The sequence below is a fragment of the Aspergillus tubingensis genome (assembly GCF_013340325.1).
Source record: "Aspergillus tubingensis WU-2223L DNA, scaffold_4, whole genome shotgun sequence".
NCBI lineage: Eukaryota > Fungi > Ascomycota > Eurotiomycetes > Eurotiales > Aspergillaceae > Aspergillus > Aspergillus tubingensis.
The window spans coordinates 520,595-540,450 of NW_023336278.1; the positions used below are offsets into that span (position 1 = coordinate 520,595).

At 52.6% G+C, this 19,856-nt stretch overlaps 7 protein-coding genes across 7 annotated transcripts; 3 read left to right on the forward strand and 4 right to left on the reverse strand.

The window, feature by feature from the left end:
- Positions 1-97: 97 nt before the first annotated feature.
- On the reverse strand, positions 98-2,039 carry AtWU_02708 (ribosomal RNA-processing protein RRP9; the record flags this gene model as incomplete). Its single annotated transcript, XM_035497821.1, has 2 exons — positions 98-1,594; positions 1,671-2,039. 2 exons carry the CDS (start codon positions 2,037-2,039, stop codon positions 98-100), a joined length of 1,866 nt encoding a protein of 621 aa, XP_035353714.1.
- Positions 2,040-2,133: 94 nt separating this feature from the next.
- pre1 (proteasome core particle subunit beta 4) lies at positions 2,134-3,259 on the forward strand (the record flags this gene model as incomplete). The annotated part of the gene is made up of 6 exons (XM_035497822.1): positions 2,134-2,146; positions 2,381-2,393; positions 2,451-2,608; positions 2,684-2,933; positions 2,996-3,119; positions 3,182-3,259. The coding sequence occupies 6 exons, from the start codon at positions 2,134-2,136 to the stop codon at positions 3,257-3,259; spliced, it is 636 nt and encodes a 211-aa protein (XP_035353715.1).
- A 373-nt stretch (positions 3,260-3,632) lies between these two features.
- Positions 3,633-5,539, forward strand: AtWU_02710 (ubiquitin carboxyl-terminal hydrolase family protein; the record flags this gene model as incomplete). The annotated part of the gene is made up of 2 exons (XM_035497823.1): positions 3,633-4,317; positions 4,371-5,539. 2 exons carry the CDS (start codon positions 3,633-3,635, stop codon positions 5,537-5,539), a joined length of 1,854 nt encoding a protein of 617 aa, XP_035353716.1.
- Positions 5,540-5,915: 376 nt separating this feature from the next.
- On the reverse strand, positions 5,916-8,786 carry AtWU_02711 (uncharacterized protein; the record flags this gene model as incomplete). Its single annotated transcript, XM_035497824.1, has 5 exons — positions 5,916-7,770; positions 7,820-7,887; positions 7,951-8,055; positions 8,122-8,487; positions 8,751-8,786. 5 exons carry the CDS (start codon positions 8,784-8,786, stop codon positions 5,916-5,918), a joined length of 2,430 nt encoding a protein of 809 aa, XP_035353717.1.
- A 367-nt stretch (positions 8,787-9,153) lies between these two features.
- AtWU_02712 (U3 snoRNA-associated protein UTP13) lies at positions 9,154-12,209 on the forward strand (the record flags this gene model as incomplete). Its single annotated transcript, XM_035497825.1, has 3 exons — positions 9,154-9,327; positions 9,382-9,409; positions 9,481-12,209. 3 exons carry the CDS (start codon positions 9,154-9,156, stop codon positions 12,207-12,209), a joined length of 2,931 nt encoding a protein of 976 aa, XP_035353718.1.
- Positions 12,210-12,593: 384 nt separating this feature from the next.
- spp2 (spliceosome ATPase-activating subunit SPP2) lies at positions 12,594-14,240 on the reverse strand (the record flags this gene model as incomplete). Its single annotated transcript, XM_035497826.1, has 1 exon — positions 12,594-14,240. The coding sequence occupies one exon, from the start codon at positions 14,238-14,240 to the stop codon at positions 12,594-12,596; it is 1,647 nt and encodes a 548-aa protein (XP_035353719.1).
- A 707-nt stretch (positions 14,241-14,947) lies between these two features.
- eaf1 (MYB and HSA domain protein) lies at positions 14,948-19,714 on the reverse strand (the record flags this gene model as incomplete). The annotated part of the gene is made up of 5 exons (XM_035497827.1): positions 14,948-16,096; positions 16,154-16,311; positions 16,371-19,294; positions 19,445-19,588; positions 19,671-19,714. The coding sequence occupies 5 exons, from the start codon at positions 19,712-19,714 to the stop codon at positions 14,948-14,950; spliced, it is 4,419 nt and encodes a 1,472-aa protein (XP_035353720.1).
- Positions 19,715-19,856: the final 142 nt, after the last annotated feature.

The window sequence follows — 19,856 nt, forward strand, 5'->3', positions numbered from 1 at the left end:
GATATAGAATGCACAGACGCCTTGTTTTCACTACATTGCATACAGCCGTCCAGCGCCGCCCACCAAGATCAGTTAGTCAGTCAGCGCCTCGATTTGATCATTTCGATTTTTCGGAGATGAATGGTACTTCGAACACCACGGCGCCGTTCCGACCGTCTGCGGTGGGGCCGTCATGGAAGTTGTTGGAGAAGCATTTGAACCTTGCTAGCCGATGTTCCTTGCCAACAGCGGCTACGATGCAGAGCCCATGTTGCTCGGGCGCAGACGGCTTGTTGTTGGTCTTGGACTTGGGCTTGGGTTCTGCTGGCGCTTGGCCTGGTTTGGCGGTTTCTGCGCGACGCTCGAATACGGCAATGTCGTTGACAACACCCTTGATCAGCGGTTCGGCTTCCTCCTCGGCCTGCTGGGCCGGCGCACCGTCGACTGCCATGTGATCCGGGCTCGTTGGTGTGTCGAAAGCGAGGGTCTGCTTTAATTGCTCGGATGGGGTATCGGGAGTAAGCGGGATGCTGGATCCTGCTCCGATAGGGCCCAGGGCAACGATAGTCTTTTTATCTTCCGAGATCTTCCAGGCCCGGATGAAGCCATCCCAGCTGCCACTAAGAACGACATCTGTGCCTGGAAGGGTAGTCAGAGCGGTGATCCAGCGGGGCATGCGCCGGAGGTGACGGGAGTTGTGTGCTGCGGTTTCCTGGTTGACTTCCGAGGAAAGTTCGTCCAATGGAGGTAAGGGGTCGAGGCCGTGTGCGTGAGGGATCGTGTGAAGCGGCTTCTTCTTGTGAACGGACCAGAGAGAGATGGAACCTGAGTCCGATCCCGTAACGAAGTGGTTAGGAGGTAACGGCGCTACACAATCAATGTTGTTCTCTTGATAGGAGGCGCTCTTAGAACCACCACGGAAGATCAATTGGGATTCCTCGATAACCTTCCACAACCTGGCCGTGCGATCGCGCGCTCCCACACTGACACACTGATCGATGGCCATGGCGGCGACGGACGTAACATGGTCTTGATGTCCAAAGAGTGTTTCAACATAGGCATGGCCGGCTGTACTCAAAGACCAGGTCTTAATGGTCCGGTCATAAGAGCCAGAGAAGAGCTGCTCTCCGGAACTCATGGTAGATATATGACGAGCGAAGGCAAGACCACTAACAGCGTCGCGATGTTGTGTAAAGGTCTTCAAGGGGGTAAGAGTCTCCGCATCCCAGACAATGAGTTTCCGGTCTTGTCCTCCCGTGGCTACAAATTTTCCGGACGGCGACACTGCGACAGACAAGATGTTCTTGGTATGGCCATGTTCTTCTCCCGTCTCCGCAACCTTTCGCAAGCCCCGCACAAACCTGACCTGCTTTGGCTTCTTCCGTTGGGGCGCTGGGGGACGTTTAGAAGTTTCGTTTGTAGTAGGAACCGTGGAGGTGGGTGTGGCGAGTTCCCATTTGATCAAGGTCTTGTCCTTCGAAACGGTGTAAACGTACGGCGCGTGGACTGCAATTGACGTAGTTGACTGCGTATCTGCCCGGAAGAAGGTATGGGAGGCCGTCGAGAAGGCCAACTCGGAGGCGATCTGACGATAAACGCGTCCTTTGAATTCATCCTGCAGTTCTCGTCAGCTCTGCATGTAAAATGCCCAACCAGCCGAACAGGAGCGGAATGGGTCGATGGATACGTACAACATCCTCCTTCAGCCTTTCTGCGATCAAGTCACGATCGATCTCGGCTGCATCAAAGCCATAGTCCTCAACCTCATCCCGGACATTCTCCAAGTACCGCTCCGCAAGCTTCAATCTCCGGTCTCCGGCTGTCTCTCCGTCGTCGGAATCCGAGCCACTTTCCTCCTCCGACAAACCTGATGCGCCACTGAGCTCATCCTCATCGATGTCACTTCCCGAAACCGACGGCTCCCTAGTCTTCTTCTTGCCACTCTTTGCGCCCGCATCTCCGTCTCCATCGACACCTCGTTTCTTAGACGCGGGGGCGCCGGCGCGGTCTTCTCTCTTGCGCTTCCGCTGCGAAGCGGGCAGGGTGAAAAAGGACGACATCACCCAATGTAATTGACCGAAGCTCCGGGAGTGGAAAACGGGCGGTAAAAGAGGGTCTGGAGGGGAAGAAGGCTCTGGCAAATTGGCCGATGCGATGGAGATACTCGGTTTCTCACTTTTTTCTGCCGGTGGACCGTGCAGGCGGAAGGCGCATCAACTTTACGCCTAATTGCTGACTCAGCGCGGAGCTCAAGCCTAAGGCAGTAAGGCAACAAGAGCCGCAGCTCCAGGCAGTCAAAGCTCCGCGCGGCCAACGATGGGCTCTCGACTGTCATCTTCCCATCACCTCTTCCATTACCGCCCTCTCTTTCATCTTTCCTTTAAAATAATCACACCCTGAGATACTACAGACATGTAAGCACACCGCAATTTAAATTGATGGACACGACGCTCACTCATCCTCGTTCACAGGGAGGTTCTACTCGGCATCACTGGCAAGGACTTCGTCATTCTGGCGGCCTCCAAGGCTGCCATGAGAGGCCCCACCATCCTCAAAGCCGAAGATGACAAGACAAAGCAGCTGAACGAACACAATCTTATGGCCTTCTCCGGAGAGGCGGGAGACACGGGTTCGTCGCAGCTTCCCCAGTGATCGGTGACGCGGAATCGCTAGGACCTACATAGCTAACCCGGAGCTCAACTAGTACAATTTGCGGAGTACATCCAAGCCAACATCCAACTATACACGATGCGGAACGATACCGAGCTGGGTCCGAATGCAGTTGCTAGCTTTGTTAGGGGAGAAATGGCGCGGAGTCTGCGGTCTCGGAATCCCTACACTGTCAACCTCTTGCTGGGAGGTGTCGATCCCATTACGCACAAGCCTCACCTATACTGGATTGATTACCTGGCATCACTGGCTCCTGTACCATATGCTGCTCACGGATATGCACAGTAAGTGCGGGCGCTGGGTAACAGCGGTCTCAGCTGTTGGGACTCATACTAAATTGCTCTAGATACTACTGTCTGTCCACCCTCGATAAACACCACCACCCCGACATTTCGCTCGAAGAAGGAATGAAGCTCTTGGAAATGTGCACAGACGAGTTGAAGCGCAGACTACCGATCGATTACAAGGGGGTATGTTACCGGAATCATAGGCCCTGGAGTGCGAGCGAGTACGGGTAGCTGACAGCTTCTAGGTTCTGGTGAAGATCGTGACTAAGGACGGCGTGCAAGAAGTACCATTCGATAATAACAGGATTGTCAAGAGTGCCTAATGTGATGTATCATACCAATGATTGTCTAATGTTTTCGGTTTCACGGGACTTGGGTTTCAAGAGAAGATCGGTTTGCATGGCAGGGTATTTTCCATGACTTTGACCGAGACAAAGTCTCTCCTATTATTTAGCTAGGTAGAGACAATATCAATGATTTCTCGAGAAGTCGCTTTGTTCGTAATATCGTAGCACTAGCGCACCTAGCTTGATGCCGCCGGGTTGCGATTCCATGATGCCGTATGTAACCAAGCACCTTATGACGCTGTGCGGGTGTTTGGCATGTTTGCACCCGGCGGTTTGCATCGCGTCCTTCGCAGTTTGAATCCCGCAACCCCAGCAGCTTCCCTCACAAACCTCGCCATTCTACCCAGTCATGATGTCGAAGAGACAAGCTGAGCTGTCGCTCGAGGAAGAGCTTGCAGCAGGCTCCCCTGCCTCGAAGAAAGCGCGTGTGGAGGATGAAGAGCTGTCGGAAAACGATCCGCGCCGTGGAGCTTTGCCGATTCGCCGGGCGACTGGACAGGAGCTTGAAGAACATGAGCGCAGCGGACAGAATATACTTGCGGCTGCCGACCAGGAAGGCGAAGAGCTAGCGGAAGCAGCGCAAGATGGAGGCCCCGAATTGTCCGATGTTGATGCTGATGACGACAAACCGGTTATCGCGGCCCCGAAACGTCAGAGCGCCCCCATGGAGGGCTACAGCGACCTGTACCTAGATACGATCAATCGTGAGATCCTCGACTTCGATTTTGAAAAGCTATGCTCAGTCAGCTTGTCGAACATCAATGTCTACGCTTGTCTTGTGTGCGGCAAATATTTCCAGGGCAGAGGACCGAAGTCGCATGCTTATTTCCATGCGCTTGAGGTCGGACACCATGTTTTCGTCAATATGGGTACCAAAAAGGTCTACGTTCTCCCGGAAGGATATGAGGTCAAGAACCAGAGCTTGGATGATATCAAATACGTGGTGGACCCGTACTATAATAAGGATGAAGTGATGAAGCTGGACAAGGAGGTTCATGACGCATTCGACCTAGCAGGAAATCGTTATAGGCCTGGTAAGACACCCAGGTCGTTTATGTTGCTAAGTGCAATGTGCTAAGAATCCCAGGTTTTGTTGGTATGAATAATATCAAAGCCAACGATTATCTGAACGTGGTGGTCCAGCTCTTAGCTCACGTCTTCCCCATCCGCAATTACTTCCTGCTGCACGAATTCCCTCAACCAGGAACGCCTCAATTAGCCCTCCGCTTCAGTACTCTAGTCCGAAAACTATGGAACCCCAAAGCATTCCGCTCACATGTATCTCCACACGAACTGTTGCAGGAGATCGCTCTCCGCTCATCGAAGCGCTTTACCCTCACACAGCAGTCCGACCCGGTGGACTTCATGTCCTGGTTCTTGAACAACCTTCACCTTTCTCTCGGAGGTTCCAAGAAACCATCCAAGACCCCTACAAGCGTTGTCCAAGCCGCATTCCAGGGTCACTTGAGGATCGAAAGCCAGGCTATCACAGCCCACTCAGATACCCAAAACGCACGTTTAGTGTTCACCGAATCCGGCTCCATCAACAGCCAAACGACACCCTTCCTCATCCTCACCTTAGATCTACCACCCACGCCTCTCTTCCAATCCGCCAACCGGGAATCTATCATCCCGCAAGTCCCTCTGACCACCCTCCTGAACAAATACAATGGAATCACCGCCTCCGAAAAACTCGCCCACCGAGTCCGGCACAGGCTCCTCCACCCCCTTCCTCCCTACCTCCTATTCCACATCAAGCGCTTCAGCAAGAACCGCTTCGTCTCCGAACGAAACCCCACAATCGTGACCTTCCCGTCCCCTCGCTCATTAGACATGTCGCCATATGTTGAGCCGAACCCAGAGATCTGGCCGCCAGGCGAACCGATCCTCTACGACCTCGTCGCAAACATCATTCTCGACCCTACTGTCGCTGCCCCAGGTGCCCACGAGGAAGCCGCAGCAGACAAAGGAGTCAATGCAGCTAGTGGAAAAGCCTCGTCAGGGGCAGGTGCAGGAAGCGAGAAAGTCTCCTGGCTTGTTCAGTTGCATGATAAAGCTATGTCTGCGGAGAATAGTCGGCTTCAGAAAGAACATGCTGGCGAGCAGCGTGGACCTGAGTGGCTGGAGATCCAGGATCTGTTTGTGAAGCGGGCCGAAACCGAGACTCTGTTCACGAAGGAAGGGTACTTGATGGTATGGGAGCGTCGGAAGGTCCCTGGCATGCCGAATCGCAAAGGGAAGAACCCGGCTAAGTGATACCGGGATGTCTTTGGATGTGAAGTCTTGTCAAATATTCCTTGTTGAATGGCCCCGATCGTAGGCCTCGCAAAGGAGGGGCTACTGTATAATTAAGAATTTACGACGATGATAGAATCAATATTTCTCCCGAGTTATTTTTGGTCTTGCAACCATAGCTCATACTAAGTGATTCTGTTAAGGTTACTCGGTCACTAGGGGCTATAAAGTAATAATATGATACGAGAAGGATTAAGTGACGGTGTCCATTATGTCCAGTAATATGTGCAATGAAGAGAAAAGCGACGGCGGCTGCAAAGAGCCACTCTGTCAAATGAAAGTAATGTGGCTAAAAGGCCATATCAGGATTTTATAGCCGGCAGAAAGATTACAATCTTCATAGGGTTCCCCAGCCGCAAAACCTTCTTCCGATCTTGATGGCGGCACCAGATATGACACCCCAGACAGTGGCATTCACGGCAGCTTGTATTCCAGTTATGAGGGCGATCTTTCCAAGGTATGACAACATGTCTGATCGTGGTGTCAAACTCCAATCTCCTAACCCTCGGACATCAGCTCGGAGAGCGGTAGGAGCGTGAGTAGACCGCAGATATGACGCAGCAAGGGACCGCAGGTAGAGGGATTCGAGGGGTATGAACATAACGTTTGTTAGTATAGACGCTAGATGCGATGCTAACGAGTCGACAGGGTGAGAGGAGAGAATGGTCACCCGATTTGCAGTGGCGGTTCCACTAGGTACCATATTTTGACGAATATTAGGGTCGGAAATTCGGGGAAATATCTCGGAATCAAAGTCATTCTCATGGGCTCGCTCTGCTTCGGGTGATTGATGAAGTGTGTCACCAGGTGATGGTTCCTCTATGCTCTCAGGCAGGATATTCACCGGATTTGACGTAGGAGCTTCAGCAGGTGGCCGTTGTGGCTCGAGACTTTGAATGTTACTCGGAGAGGCCGAGCCAAGGTTGTCACTGATAGGCATAGGCGATGCGCTCGTGGTCATATTGGAGAGCCCATCACTATCCATATTATCCGAATTAACAACCGTGGTTAAATTCCTGCCCTGGTTGGACAAAAGGCTATCAAGGAATTCAGAAATCGTTTGCCCGTCTACCACCTCGCCATTGGATGGGAGTTGAGAGGCTTCATTTTGAGGTCGTGCAGTTGCCTGTCCTTGGTTCTGAGGGCGGCGGTTTCCCAAAAGCTCCAGCTGCATTGTGATGACATCGGAATTTTGATGGATAAGAGAAGCCCGGACCCGGGGTGAAGCTGGAGAAGAGGTCGCAGGTGATGATGGACGGGAGAAAAGCGTATTTGACCGCGAGTTCCGGTTATTCTCGCCTGCATCACCACGCCGTGACTCTCCGTTTGGTAGAGCTGGCGAGTTGTCGTCTGGTGGAGGTAATGTCCCTGCCCTCCGTAAAGGAGCCATTTCCGCGAGGTCGCCACTACTCATTTCAGTTGGCGACTGAGACATACGGTTTTCCTCATTGGCAAGGACTTGGTTACCACCGAAGCCAGCTCCTAAATCAGCTGTTTGATCGATCGAGCCTCGATTTGGAGTATCAGAACGTGTTGGGTCATGATGGATATGCCCATTTGTAAACGGGGACTCGGATGACCGTCTTCGTGGTCGACGGGTTCTGGATTGCCGCTCATGCTGCAACTGCTCTATGCTTTGAGGAAGGGACTCCAGCCACTCTCGTCTACGACGAGCGTCTGCTGCTTGCTCCGACGCTCGTGCCGTGCGCAGTGATTTGAGGCCAAACCAGGATAGCACCCATGATCGAAAGAAGCCTAGCTCATACATCAAGTCTTCCGTGAAGGAGAGATTACTGCGACGGTTCTCTTCCTCTGATCGACGTCCGAGAGCTGGCATCATCCAGTCGATAAGATCATTGTCGTACGCCACTTTCACAGAGAGTTCGTCCGCGTAGATAGGCTTGGGCAGTCTTCGCCGAATAAATCTATAAAGCCTTACCTCGATTACTGGGCGTAGACATACCGATAGGTACACGAGTAAAGACGGGGTTTTTAGAAGGCCCAGTAGGAATCCGCTAAGAGACTCGATAGACAGGTCTGTGGGTAAATTGGGTAGCTGCATTGAAGCTAGCTCTCCAAAGGGCAGAAAGAAGCGTATCCCGGGCATAGAGTGAGCAGGAACGATGTGAAGGGATTGTAAGAGGGAATACATGTACGTCTGTATCGCCAGGACCAGCATGGTTCCTCTTCCCCTATACATGATGTTAGAAGATGGTGAAAAGGTTGGTCTGGGATTCTTACGCTGAATATACGACATTCAACAATGCCCGTATAAGTCTCGAGCCCACGTCATCTTCCGGGAACAAATTCTGCAAGAAAGCAATTAAACGTTCCAAGGGGTGATGTCGACAAAAGGATATGCATGTAGATACAGCCCATGCTGGGATCCCGGCAAAATAGAAGCCCCATATTCCGTAGGCAGAGCGCTCAAGACGGACTATGCTCAACAGGGGCAGCCGCGTATAGCTCTTGAAGGTCTGAGGTATATGGTTAGCCCATTGTCCCATTGCTATAGATTCCATGACTGCATATAGGGCTCTCACCTGTACCCGACCCAGAAGAGAAGAGGTCCACCAAGAACCAAGGAAGATTGAGACTTGGTCCAGAGTGGCCATAACCAACCCATAGTCGTTTTCCGCAGCTATGATATCGAGCTTCTGCTGTTCGCTTGGGCCACTAACATTACCATCTTCGCTGACAACAATCCCCATTGTGGAAAGGATGTCATTCTTGGCCCTACGGAGTTCCCTGCCAAAGGACTTAGATTGGGGGTTGATTGGATGGCCTCTTTCATCATAATGCTGGACGTATCCGTCCGCATGTAAGCCTGATACTGTCCGCTGTGTGACATTTCCTGGGTTCACCGCAGAACTCGCAGGGCGCTCAGGAGCTTCGTAAGGAGACCGGCCCTAGATAACTGTTAATTATTCAGTCATTACAATAGATGGCAACGCGTAAAATGAAGGCGAGAGGGTAGAGGCATGACAGCCCGTTTTAAGATGAGGACACAGGTGGGTATGAAGACGAGACCTGCAGATATGCCTAGAAGGGGGATCTCATTCACGTTGATTGCATATTACTTCAGGAACAGACTGTCGCGCAGACAACAAACTACATCAGATGTGTCCCCACTCGCAGCTGAGCATATACAAGAAAAGAGACATGAGCCTACCAGAGCCAGCCGATTGAGATATGCTCGCCGCCCCATCGCGTGAGCATGTCAACAACGTTCATCGAAAAGTAACCGCAGGGGGCATTTCTGCTTGATGAAGATATCCGAGACCAGCAAAAGCAACTCGATGGATTGTGAGATCGATGGTAGTCCTGCCCCAAATGGTAAGTGTCAGTCATGTAAGCGGCTCCGGCGTCTGAAGCGGCTAGATCACGAGCTAGCGGGGTTCCACCAGCTCGTCAAACAAAGCAAACATCTCGAAAAAAGACCCAAAAGTTTCGGTGCGACGGCGACTCGGACGGCGGTACGCAACTGCCATTTTCTTTGAAGGCGCGGATTTGTTCTGTCATATGATGGCGCGGTAGATTTCTAGACTTCTGGTTGTTGAGAAAATTCCCCCATCATGTCCAAAGCCGTGGTTAAGACGACCTTCGAGGCGTCTCGAACTCTTCGTCCCATCTACACCGGAGGAAGCACTGCGCTGGATGCTAGTGGTCGTCTATTGGCGACTTGCATTGGCGAGGATGCTCTCGTCGTCGACCTTGAGACCGGCGACCAAGTTGCCAGCCTTGAAGGCGTAAGCTTCTCTCATGCATTCAGAAGTCGCAAATAGCTAACCCGGATGTTCTAGGATGGCGAAATAATCACTAGCTTGGCCAGTATGCAACTCTTCCTCTCTCTTACTTCCCTTTCCTACGCTAGCTAAGAGGTATGTACTGACTGCGCTTAGTTTCTCCATCGGCTTCGCACGTCGTTCTCTGCTCGCGCTCGATGTCCATGCGCATCTACTCTCTGACTCCTTTTGATGAAAACACACAAACCGTCGAGGCCAAACTAGCTAGAACCTTGAAACCTCACACAGCTCCTGTCGTCACCACAGCGATCGATCCCACGGGTACTCTCCTAGCAACTGGCGCTGCGGATGGTTCTATCAAGGTTTGGGATATTCGGGGTGGATACATCACGCATACTTTCCACGGTCATGGTGGTGTTATCTCGGCGCTGTGTTTCTTTCAAGTACCTTACCAGGACAACGACAAGGCATCATCAAAGAAGAAGAAGAAGGGGTCCAAGGGCAAGAACCTTGACTTTGATGAGGATGAGGACATGGATGAAGTAGCCGATTCGATCGGCGCTTTCCGACTCGCTTCAGGTGACGAGGAAGGTATGGTCCGCGTCTGGGATTTGAATAGGAGGAAGCCCATCGCATCGTTGGAATCGCACGTCTCTGTTGTCCGGAGTCTTTCGTACTCACCCGCAGAGAATGCGCTGCTCTCTGCAGGCCGCGACAAGACTGTCATTGTGTGGGATGTGCGGACTTTCAAGACGCGCCGTGTTATCCCCGTTCTTGAGAGCGTGGAAGCAGCTTGCTTCGTCGCTGACAGCGGATTGTGCTTGGTGGGAGGAGAGAACGGCCGTTTGCGTGTTTGGGACTGCAACCGCGGAGGAGAGGTTACTCACGAGCAAGAAGCTGCAGCCGAGTTCGAGGCCGTAGTGGCGATTCAGTATTCCGCGGGCATGTCATTCGCAATGACTGTGCATGCTGACCAAACCATTCGACTGCACTCGCTTCAGCCACTCGCCGACTACAAAGCTGGGTCTACGTTCGAGCCGCTGCCGGTTATTAGGCGCATCTCCGGCAACGATGATGATATTATCGATCTTGCATATGTCGGTCCCGATCGGTCGATGCTTGCGTTAGCTACCAACACCGAAAGCATAAGGGTGGTTTCAATTGGACCGTCCGAGGATAGGCCAGCTACCGGAGAGGGTGACTACTTTGGTGCCGATGTCACACACTTGGAAGGTCACGACGACATCATTATTTGTATCGACGTTGACTGGTCAGGTCATTGGCTTGTTACCGGCGCAAAGGATAATACTGCACGTCTTTGGCGGCTTGACCCCAAGAATTCCTCTTACACCTGCTTTGCTGTCCTCACTGGACATGCAGAGTCGCTCGGTGCCATCAGTTTCCCTCGAGCTCCTCCGCCAGTCAACACCCCTGCTCACAACGACCCCTTGAACCATCCCCCTGCTTTCCTGCTCACAGGATCTCAAGATCGTACTATCAAACGATGGGACACGGGTAAATTGGCTCCTCTTAAGTCTTCCAAACCTCACAACCCCAAGGCCGTGTACACACGCAAAGCCCATGAAAAGGATATCAATGCTCTGGATATTAACCCGACATCGACATTGTTCGCATCCGCGTCCCAGGACCGTACTGTGAAGATTTGGTCCATCGAGGATGGCTCCGTTGTGGGTGTCCTGCGGGGACATAAGAGGGGAGTATGGTCAGCACGATTCGCTCCTCGTGGTACCCCTATCCTCACCTCCGACACGGGAACGAGCACAAACCGAGGCATGATTGCTACTGGATCGGGAGACAAGACTATCAAGATCTGGAGCTTGTCGGACTACAGCTGTCTTCTCACTTTCGAAGGTCACACGAACAGTGTGCTCAAGGTGATCTGGCTGCCACCTTCGGACTTGTCTACCAAGGAGGAGGATGAAGACGAAGCAATGACACATAATGCAGTTGCGCAGGCGAAACCTCTGGTTGCGTCTGCGGCCGCAGATGGCTTGGTGAAGATTTGGTCCCCTTACAGCGGAGAGGTCGAGACGACTCTTGACAACCATGAAGACCGTGTCTGGGCTCTGGCCAGCCCGACGCCATCTGGCTGCCGTGACGACGTTCTGTCCTCATCTACCCTCTCACAAACCTCTCCCTACGGCCTTGCCTCTGGTTCTGCCGACTCAACTGTTACCTTCTGGACAGACACGACTTCGGCCACTTACACCGCTACAGTAAACGCCAACTCAGCTCGTATTGAGCAAGATCAACAGCTTCAGAACTACATTCGCGCCGGGGCTTATCGCGAAGCCATCACACTTGCACTTCAGCTCAATCACCCAGCCCGGCTACTGTCCCTGTTCACTTCTGCGATAGATGCTGCAGAGGACCCAACAGCGACCGATTCCGAAGCCAGCGAGCGTGCCAACAGCCTAACTGGCAACCCCTCGATCGACGAGGTTCTTCAAACTCTTGACCCGGAAAACCTCTGTACACTCCTTCTCAGACTTCGTGACTGGAACACGAACGCCCGAACATCCAGAGTCGCTCAGCGGATCCTGTTCGCTTTGTTCCGCTCCTACCCAGCTTCAACATTTGTCGAGCTTGCCACCTCAAGCATGGCGAAGCGTCGCCGCGAAGGTCGCACTTCAGCAGGCATGAAGGATATCCTGCAAGCGCTGGCCTCGTATACTGACCGGCATTACCGCCGTGTCGAAGAACTTTCCGACGAAAGCTACCTCGTGGAATGGGTTCTTGCAGAGATGGACGGTGGTGTGGGACTCGGGGGCCTAGGCGTTTCTACCCCGTACGACCCTTACAGCAGTCTCCCTGAAGACAGTGTCCCAGAGCATGAAAAAGACGTGGTCATGCTGGGGGTATAGGAGAACCCAAGTGTGGATAGAAATAAGACTTTTGAATGAGACTATGTACAAATAGACCCAAGTTAATCTGCATGATCTTTGCAAATACCGTGTGTATGTTGGCGCTTTCAGTGGGAGTACTTGTTCTGTTTTTGTTAGGAGACCAGCATATAAAAAGTTCTTTCTTTTTCCAGATGATACTACCTGTTCTGAATTAGAGGCTGTTGAGGCAAGTAGTATTTTACATGGCTATGAGATCTGCTGTCGGTCTTGAAACGTCAGCGTTAATAGTGTCACTATCGATAGTCCTTCCACACGCCCTTAGTCATACAAAAATGGTATCAAAATCATAAGTAGTATATGCGGTTTTGAATATGTCTATGAAACTGAAAGGTCTTCCTCAAATCATCGATCATCGTCTCTCCTTCTCCGGCGGGAGTCGCGATCACTGTCTCGCTCCCTATCACGGTCACGATGTCTGCTCGATGTATGCGAGGAAGAGTGCCTCGAGCTACTATGGCGATCATCATCTCGATACCGTCTGCTGCGGTCTCGATCCCGATCTCTGTCCCTGTCACGCTCTCGTTCCCGGTCCCCATTTCGATCGCGATCCCGGCGATAGTCACGATCCCGGTCCCGGTCCCTGTCCCGGTAGTAGCGGTCATCTCGACTGTCACTGTCTTCATCTTCGTATTTGCGCCGTCTTGAATGCCGGTCACTGGATGACAAACTCCGGTCTCTCCTTGAAGATCCCGTCCTGCGTCTGTCATAGCGATCACTGTCATCATCATCGTAGTCGCGACGCCGGGAGTCACGATCGCGATCCCTATCACGGCCACTCTTCTCCAAATTGCGATCGCGTCGTTGCTTCCATTCATCCTCATCGCCCCGTTTCTTGACATCCTTCCGTTGCGCAGCAAGTTCCTCCTCTGTTATGAACTCGCCCGTTTGCTTGTTCCGCATCATAATGGGCATATATACACCCTCCGGGTTGGACTCGCCCTCCTTCCCTCCCTTCCTAGAGCCTTTCCGCATGGCAGCCTTGCCCCATGCGCCGAGCTCGGCCTCTGCACCCTTCCCACCAGACACATCTTTCGCTCCGATCCCCAGGAACCCGGGACGGCGCTCCGGGACCCGCGGCTTATTGTCCTGGTTTGCAGAACCACCGTATTTTCCTCTTCCTACAGCTTGACCCTCCTTCCACCCCATACCACGAAGTAGCGCAGCGCCAAACTCCTCAACCGGGATTGCGTTATACTGATCCAAGCTCGCAGATTCCGGGCGCGCCGCAACATCCGCTCGAAACGAAGAGGTCTCATCATACCGTCCTCCGGCCCGATCATCGTCATCCCAATTAACCGACTCAATAACAAGATCCGACCTGCGCTCCGGCTCACCCTTCGTCTCCCGAATAAGCGCCTGCAGAGCAATCTCATCCTGGGTAAGTGGCTTGCGTTCTTCCTCAGCAGCAGGAGTAGCAGCAGGCCCAGTAACATCCTTCATCGGACGATCATTATCCGTCGGCTGGGCTGAATCCTGCGAAGCCGGCTGCGCAAAAGTCAATCCATAAGCCACACTCGGACGCTCTGTCTCAACATTGTCTCCAGCAACTTCGCCCCTTTTCTGCGCTTCCTGAATGGCCTGGACCTCCTTTGGCAAAAGGTTCTTGCCCTTAGGTTTCCGGAGATTGACGCCAGGGCGGTCCCTCCAATTATTGTTTCCGGCGACGGGTATAACCAGCTCGCGCTTTTCTTCCACCTTGTTTGCGGGGATGGCGGTTCCCGTTAAGGTGTCGAACCCGGTGACGGCTTCGTGGGTGGGTGCAGCTTCTTCATCGGATTCTTCGTCATCGTGCAGGTGGTGAGGTCGGCGCGCGAGTGTTCGGCTAGGTGGGTCGGTGGAACGCGCCGCGCCTTGAATGTTGAAGGACGTCTTTTTCGGCGGGCCATTTGCTGGTGCTCTTGTGGAATTTCCGCCTAGTGATAAAGAGAACGGCTTCGCTGAGGAACCGGAGTCCGCATTGCCGCTCTGCGGCGGTTGGGAGGACGACATTGTGACGGCGTGTCTTCGTGAGTTGCTGGTCTGGAAAGAACTAATTGAAAGAGTGAAAATCTGCCTTCAATCCATAGGTGCGATATGAGCACCCGCGGCGTATGGCGAGTCTGTACTGGGTATGTAGAACTGAAGCTGGTGGAGGACTAGACAATCAGCGGGATAAAAAGAAGGCGGTGGCAAAAGACGCGGGTTAGACGCGCGCTTAGACCCATCCCCAAGGCATTTACGAAGTAGTGCAGGTGCGTCAATTATTATCAATAGTAATCGTACAGTCGTAGTCATTAATTCTCTTTTGCTCTAATGCAATCCATTCCAAATGACGTTCCAATAATTTCCTGACCTTTTTGTATCCGTCCTATCAATACATGTAGTACAAAGTTGAAAATGGAGGGGGACATGGCCCCGGTCGATAAATTGGAAGCCATTTGTGCATAACAGGCAACCGGCTAAAAGCCGGTGAAAATCTGCCGGTATAACAAGAGAAATCTGGAGAAAGATAAGACAGGAAGGTCTGTCTCGCAAAGCAGGTAGAAGTGTTGGGGGGAGGTGAAAAGGACGAAGGGGTTGAAGGCAATAAGGGTGGCGTTGATAAAGAGGATTGGAGGGTGTCAAGGTGAGTGCTCGAAGCAGGGATAGTGAATAAAAGGTGATAAGGTGGGTGGGAAATATTTACAACGAAGAAGAGAAGATAAAGGCAAGGTCATTTAGCTTGTCGCCGTCTGAGCCTGCGGAGGGTTAGGACTCTTGCTTGTCCCGGCCACTGCGCCAGCCTGGGCACTGCCACTGCGCTGGGTTTGCGGCGTCACACTCCGGCTCGGCTGAGGAACCGCCCCGTTCATAGCAGGGGAGCTCCCTACACCGACACGATTTTGCTGGGCAGGTTGGGGAACACGCATCATGGGGGAATATCCTTGAGCCTGAGGTACTTGCATACCAGGCGCACCATTCAAACCCGGCTGTGGGGACTGGAAACTGGCCTCGTGGGGAATTTGGTAATTGGCTTGCACGCTGCCAATATTTCCAGCAGCAGCACTCATGGCAACTTGGGACATGCGCTGCTGTTGATACTGATGCAACCGATCCGTAGCAAGCTTGTTAACCTGCTCCGGAGGCATATTCGGGTTGCTCCGCTGTATTTGGCTTTGGATGGTGCTGATAGTTGGGACCACACCACCGGAGAGGAGATTGGGTTGAGCCATGCGGGGAGAGGGCGTAGACACTCCCTGTGGGGTGGTATTGTGAAAGGATGGGCTTTGCATCCCACCTCCGGCCTGCAGCGCCGCCATCATCGCAGGGTTGTTTGGAGTGCCGTTGACGTTCGGCATATTCAGATTTGGAGAATGGGATCCTTGTGGCACAAACTGCTGTTGATTATGGAATTGCTGCTGTGGCTGTTGGGGCTGAGCCTGCTGTTGATGAGGAAGTTGTTGTGGCTGGGCCTGCTGTCTGGTCTGGAGGATCCGTTGTTGCTCTTGAAGCCGATTCGCCTCCCGCATAACACGCGTATTATCAGGAGGTGTCTGCATGGGCATCCCAGGGCGGGCACCATTGTTCTGTTGGATTCCTGACTGCGGCATCATCTTCATCGCCATTGGATTCGATGGCATGGGTCCATTCACAGGTGTAGCGTTGGGCATACCCTGCATATGGGGACGTGCTTGGTTAGCACCAACTCCGGGGGGCAACCCGTTGGGCAGCCCGTTAGGCAACGCATTCGGAAGGCCATTTGCAGTGTTGCCGGTCATAGCAGAAGTTCCAGGGTTATGAGGCAGGCCGCCAGGAGTGCGTCCTGGGGCATTCATCATCGGCTGCTGGTTAGGTATTTGCCCGGCACGTTGGGCTGCTAGGTTCGCCTTAAGCATAGATGTTAGTCAAGAATAGAGTGCACGAAAAGAGAAACACGGTCATACTCTTTGCTGGGCAATCATTTGCTGCCGGTATTGTTCTTGCCGCTCCTGAAGCTTCAATTCACGCTCGTACTTGAGTCGGCTGAATTCAGCGGGCGACGTAATTGGAGGTTTCGGTTGATTTGCTTCGTTTACTTTCCGTAACGATGCCAAGTGCGAGGCTATAGGAAATCAAAGCAGTTAGCAATAGCCAAAGCAAATATGCAGTTTCACATCTTACCATGTTGCTGCTTCTGGAGCATGGTCTCTCGCTTCTTAGCCAGTTTACGCATGGCATCAAGCAATGCAAGGTGCTTAGAGGATCTCTTGCGATCGACCCTGACAGGTTGCGTCGTCCGCCTTCGAACTTGGGGTACTGACTGCGGATTGCTGTTGTTGCCCTGTTGTTGCTGTTGTTGTTGCTGCTGCTGCTGTTGTTGTTGCTGGGCGGCTTGTTGTTGCGCTAGTACAGTTCGCTGTGCTGCCTCAAGCCTTTGGTGATAAGCACGGAAGTACTGTGTCTTAGACATGTCGGCTGGCAAGCCTTCCAAACCGACCCAACGCTCAAAGCATTCCCAGGGGGTCCGCCTTTCTGCTCCCGATGTAAACTGTGATGACGGTGTGAGACAGTTGGAGATAAGAGACCAATTGTATGAGTACTCCTTGACTAAGCGCCGTAGCTCATCATCCTCTGCATATGTCCACTGAGACGACTGTCTAGATTCAAAGAAGCCAACGGAGGGCATAGGATGCTCAGTCGGAGGGCGAAATGAATGACCTGGGTGGATTCTATCGCGTATATGTCTGTTTTCAGGTCGGAACAATGCGACATTGGTTTGTTCTGGCGGCAAATCCAGCACGGCTTGCTCGGGATCTGATTGGTACTGTGAGTAGTCGTAGCGGCTACGCTTGGGAGGTGGTTCGTCGTCATGGAAAGTGATTTTGCCCGACGCGTATTTCGAAACGGGCAGGATCTCGGTTTTCCATACAGAGTCCGGTGGTTCTTTGAATGCGGGCAAGTTCGTGTCTGGAGAAATAGTGACAGGTGTGTATGTTGGCAGATTATCAAGGATCTCTCGAGCTGCCGCCGTCATGTCCAATGAGAACGTGAACTCGTCGGTACCAAGGGAGAAGATCGCAGCTGGTGCAACTGTGTCATGAAGATCGTGGCGCGGCTCATCATTGAATCCTTCACTAACAGAATCCTCTTCAGTGGAGGGCACTAGATCTGGTGTAGGGTGAGATATTGCCGCCATTTCATCACCTGTTTCTTCAGGTGGCGAAATCATGCTGGATTTAGCTTCAATCTTCAATGATGGGGTCTTTACTTGAATGCGGAGCAGTGACCGATGCTCGGGGTCACTGTTAACATACTCCGCGCACCAGTCAGCACAGCTTTTTGCAGCTGCAATCTTCCACTTCCGCTCTTCGCGGAAATCAGTGCGCATCCACTTTACATGATCCAAGAGAACATCCCAATGTGTTGCCTCTCGAGGTGGTTCAACTGAACGTTTCAACTGACGCAAGGGCCATCGATTCGCATTTTGGAGGGAATAGATCCGGCGCAAGGTACGACAATCCATTTGTTCCTGGTAATCAAGGAAGTGGTTGGAAGTGGTTAAGGTCTTGTGGGCTGATGCGAGAAGTGTGCTGAGACTTGTACCCCGGGGAGGTGCGTATGCTCGATTCTGGAAGAGGGTGAAAAGATAGTCTTGTTCTTCATTAATCTTGGCAAGATCACCAGCGTGTTGCCGGACCAACTCCATAGACTCGCTTTTCTCTTGGATCTGTTGTTGTTGCTGCTGCTTTGGGAATACGACGGTAGACAATTTAGTTCTCTCTTTCTCACGCGCTTTCCGATCTTTGAACCGCATCCTGGCTGCAGAGTCAGGGGTCGCAGTGGACACATCCCGTGCTGATTCTGTAGACTTCTCGGGCAGAGTTCCCTTGTCCGAAGGCGAGACGGGCGTCTTTGGAGGTTCTCCCAGAATCTCAGAAACAGATTTGTGTCTGATAGCGCCAGAGGACACCCTGGTTGTCATTCTTTCCGGTGGAGACGGTACCGGATGGGCTGGCGGCGTCGGTTTCTTTAGCACTGGAGCTGTTTCCGTAGGCACCTTGCTGCTGGCCTCAGCTTGAGGTGCAGGCCCGGCTTGTGTGGAAGGCCGTAACTCATCGGTTGCCTCAATAACTCCGTCAGGCCTCTTATGATCGAGTGACGGAAGAGCCGGTGCCAGCTCGGGCGTTTCTTTCGGCGTTTCTTTGACGTCAGCCGGCGACGTCACAACATTCTCCTGGATGACCTCGCTCGTGACAGTACCTCGGTCAACCTCGTCCGCACTTGTCTTGACCGCAGCCAGGTTGCTCTGTTGGAGTGATTGAGCCTCTTCCAGGCGGAGTTGCTCATCAGGCGTGGAAGGCACCAAGCTAGGCGGTGCCTTGACTGCCTCTTCATCTTTGGGACTTGGAATCTTGTGGGGCGCATCATTCATCTCCTCCGCAGGGCTGGTAGCAGGTGAAACGGGGACTGGCACCGGGGTATTATTGGAATAAGGCCCAGCTGAAGAAACAGGGGAGAGTGGCTGCTCAGGAACCTGGGCGGGCCGGCCCTGAGCGAGGGAAGGCCGTATACCATCCTTCCTTTGAGCGGACGAAAGGTCTGGAGTTACAGATGGCCGGGCATCCACATTGGGCTTTGGCTGTGCCTGGGCTGGGGATGCACTACCTTCACCGATGCCATTGCTATAGACATTTGGACGTGCTTCCGTTGTCAATGTAGACACCTTGTTGTCAGTAGCCGATGGCTGCGCGGGATGCGCTATTGCAGGAGCCGAAACATCAGGCACTTGGGACACCTGAGATGCGATAGCAGGCGCGACTTGGTTAGTTGCCACTCGGTGCTCAGGCTCGTGATCAGGAGGTCTCTGTTCTGTGACTTTCTGATACTTCGGCTGGCGCTCAACATCATTGGCAATGGCCTGCGCAGCAGCACTCTGGGCTCCCAATTGCGGGACGGAGGCCGTAGCATCGTGAGATTTGGCAGTCAATTCCGCTGGCACCGGTCGTGTCGCCGCAGCTGTCTCCTCTGCTTCCCTGGCTTTGCGCGCTAAAATGGACGCATAGTCTGGTAATGGTGGGAGTGTAGCTGGATTGAAATAACGACCTCTGAAAACAGTTAACGTATGCTTCTCAGTAAAGGTGGAGATACATGAAAATAGTTGGGAATCCCACAGATTGGGGCGGGTAGATAAATTGGAAATAGTTTGGACATATGAAACAATAGCTATATGAGTGACTTTGATACAGGCGACTTACTTTGAGAGATCGTTGGCGTCGAGGAACGCCTGTTCCTTGTGGTGATAGAGCGAGTCCGCCGGAGCGTTCTCGGTCGCGCCCGCGAAGCCTACGGTCGCAAAGTAGAGCTCGCTCAGTTTGCGCTTCCGCGACGACAAACAACGTCTAGGATTCCAAGTAAGCGATAATTCAATATCGCAAAGACCAGGGGAGTAGATTGGATCGCTGGGAAAAATAAAATACGTACGCGATCTCATCTTTCTTAGACCGGAGAAGCTCGTCACGGAGCATGGAGTCTATTTCGGGGAACACAGCATCCGATTAACGCGCTAAAATTAAGGGGAGTGGATTGAGCGAAGTCATCCAGATGGAAAAAATCGCTCAGAAATGATGAAAAGGATGGGGTTGTGTTGTTATGGGATGCAGAGGACAC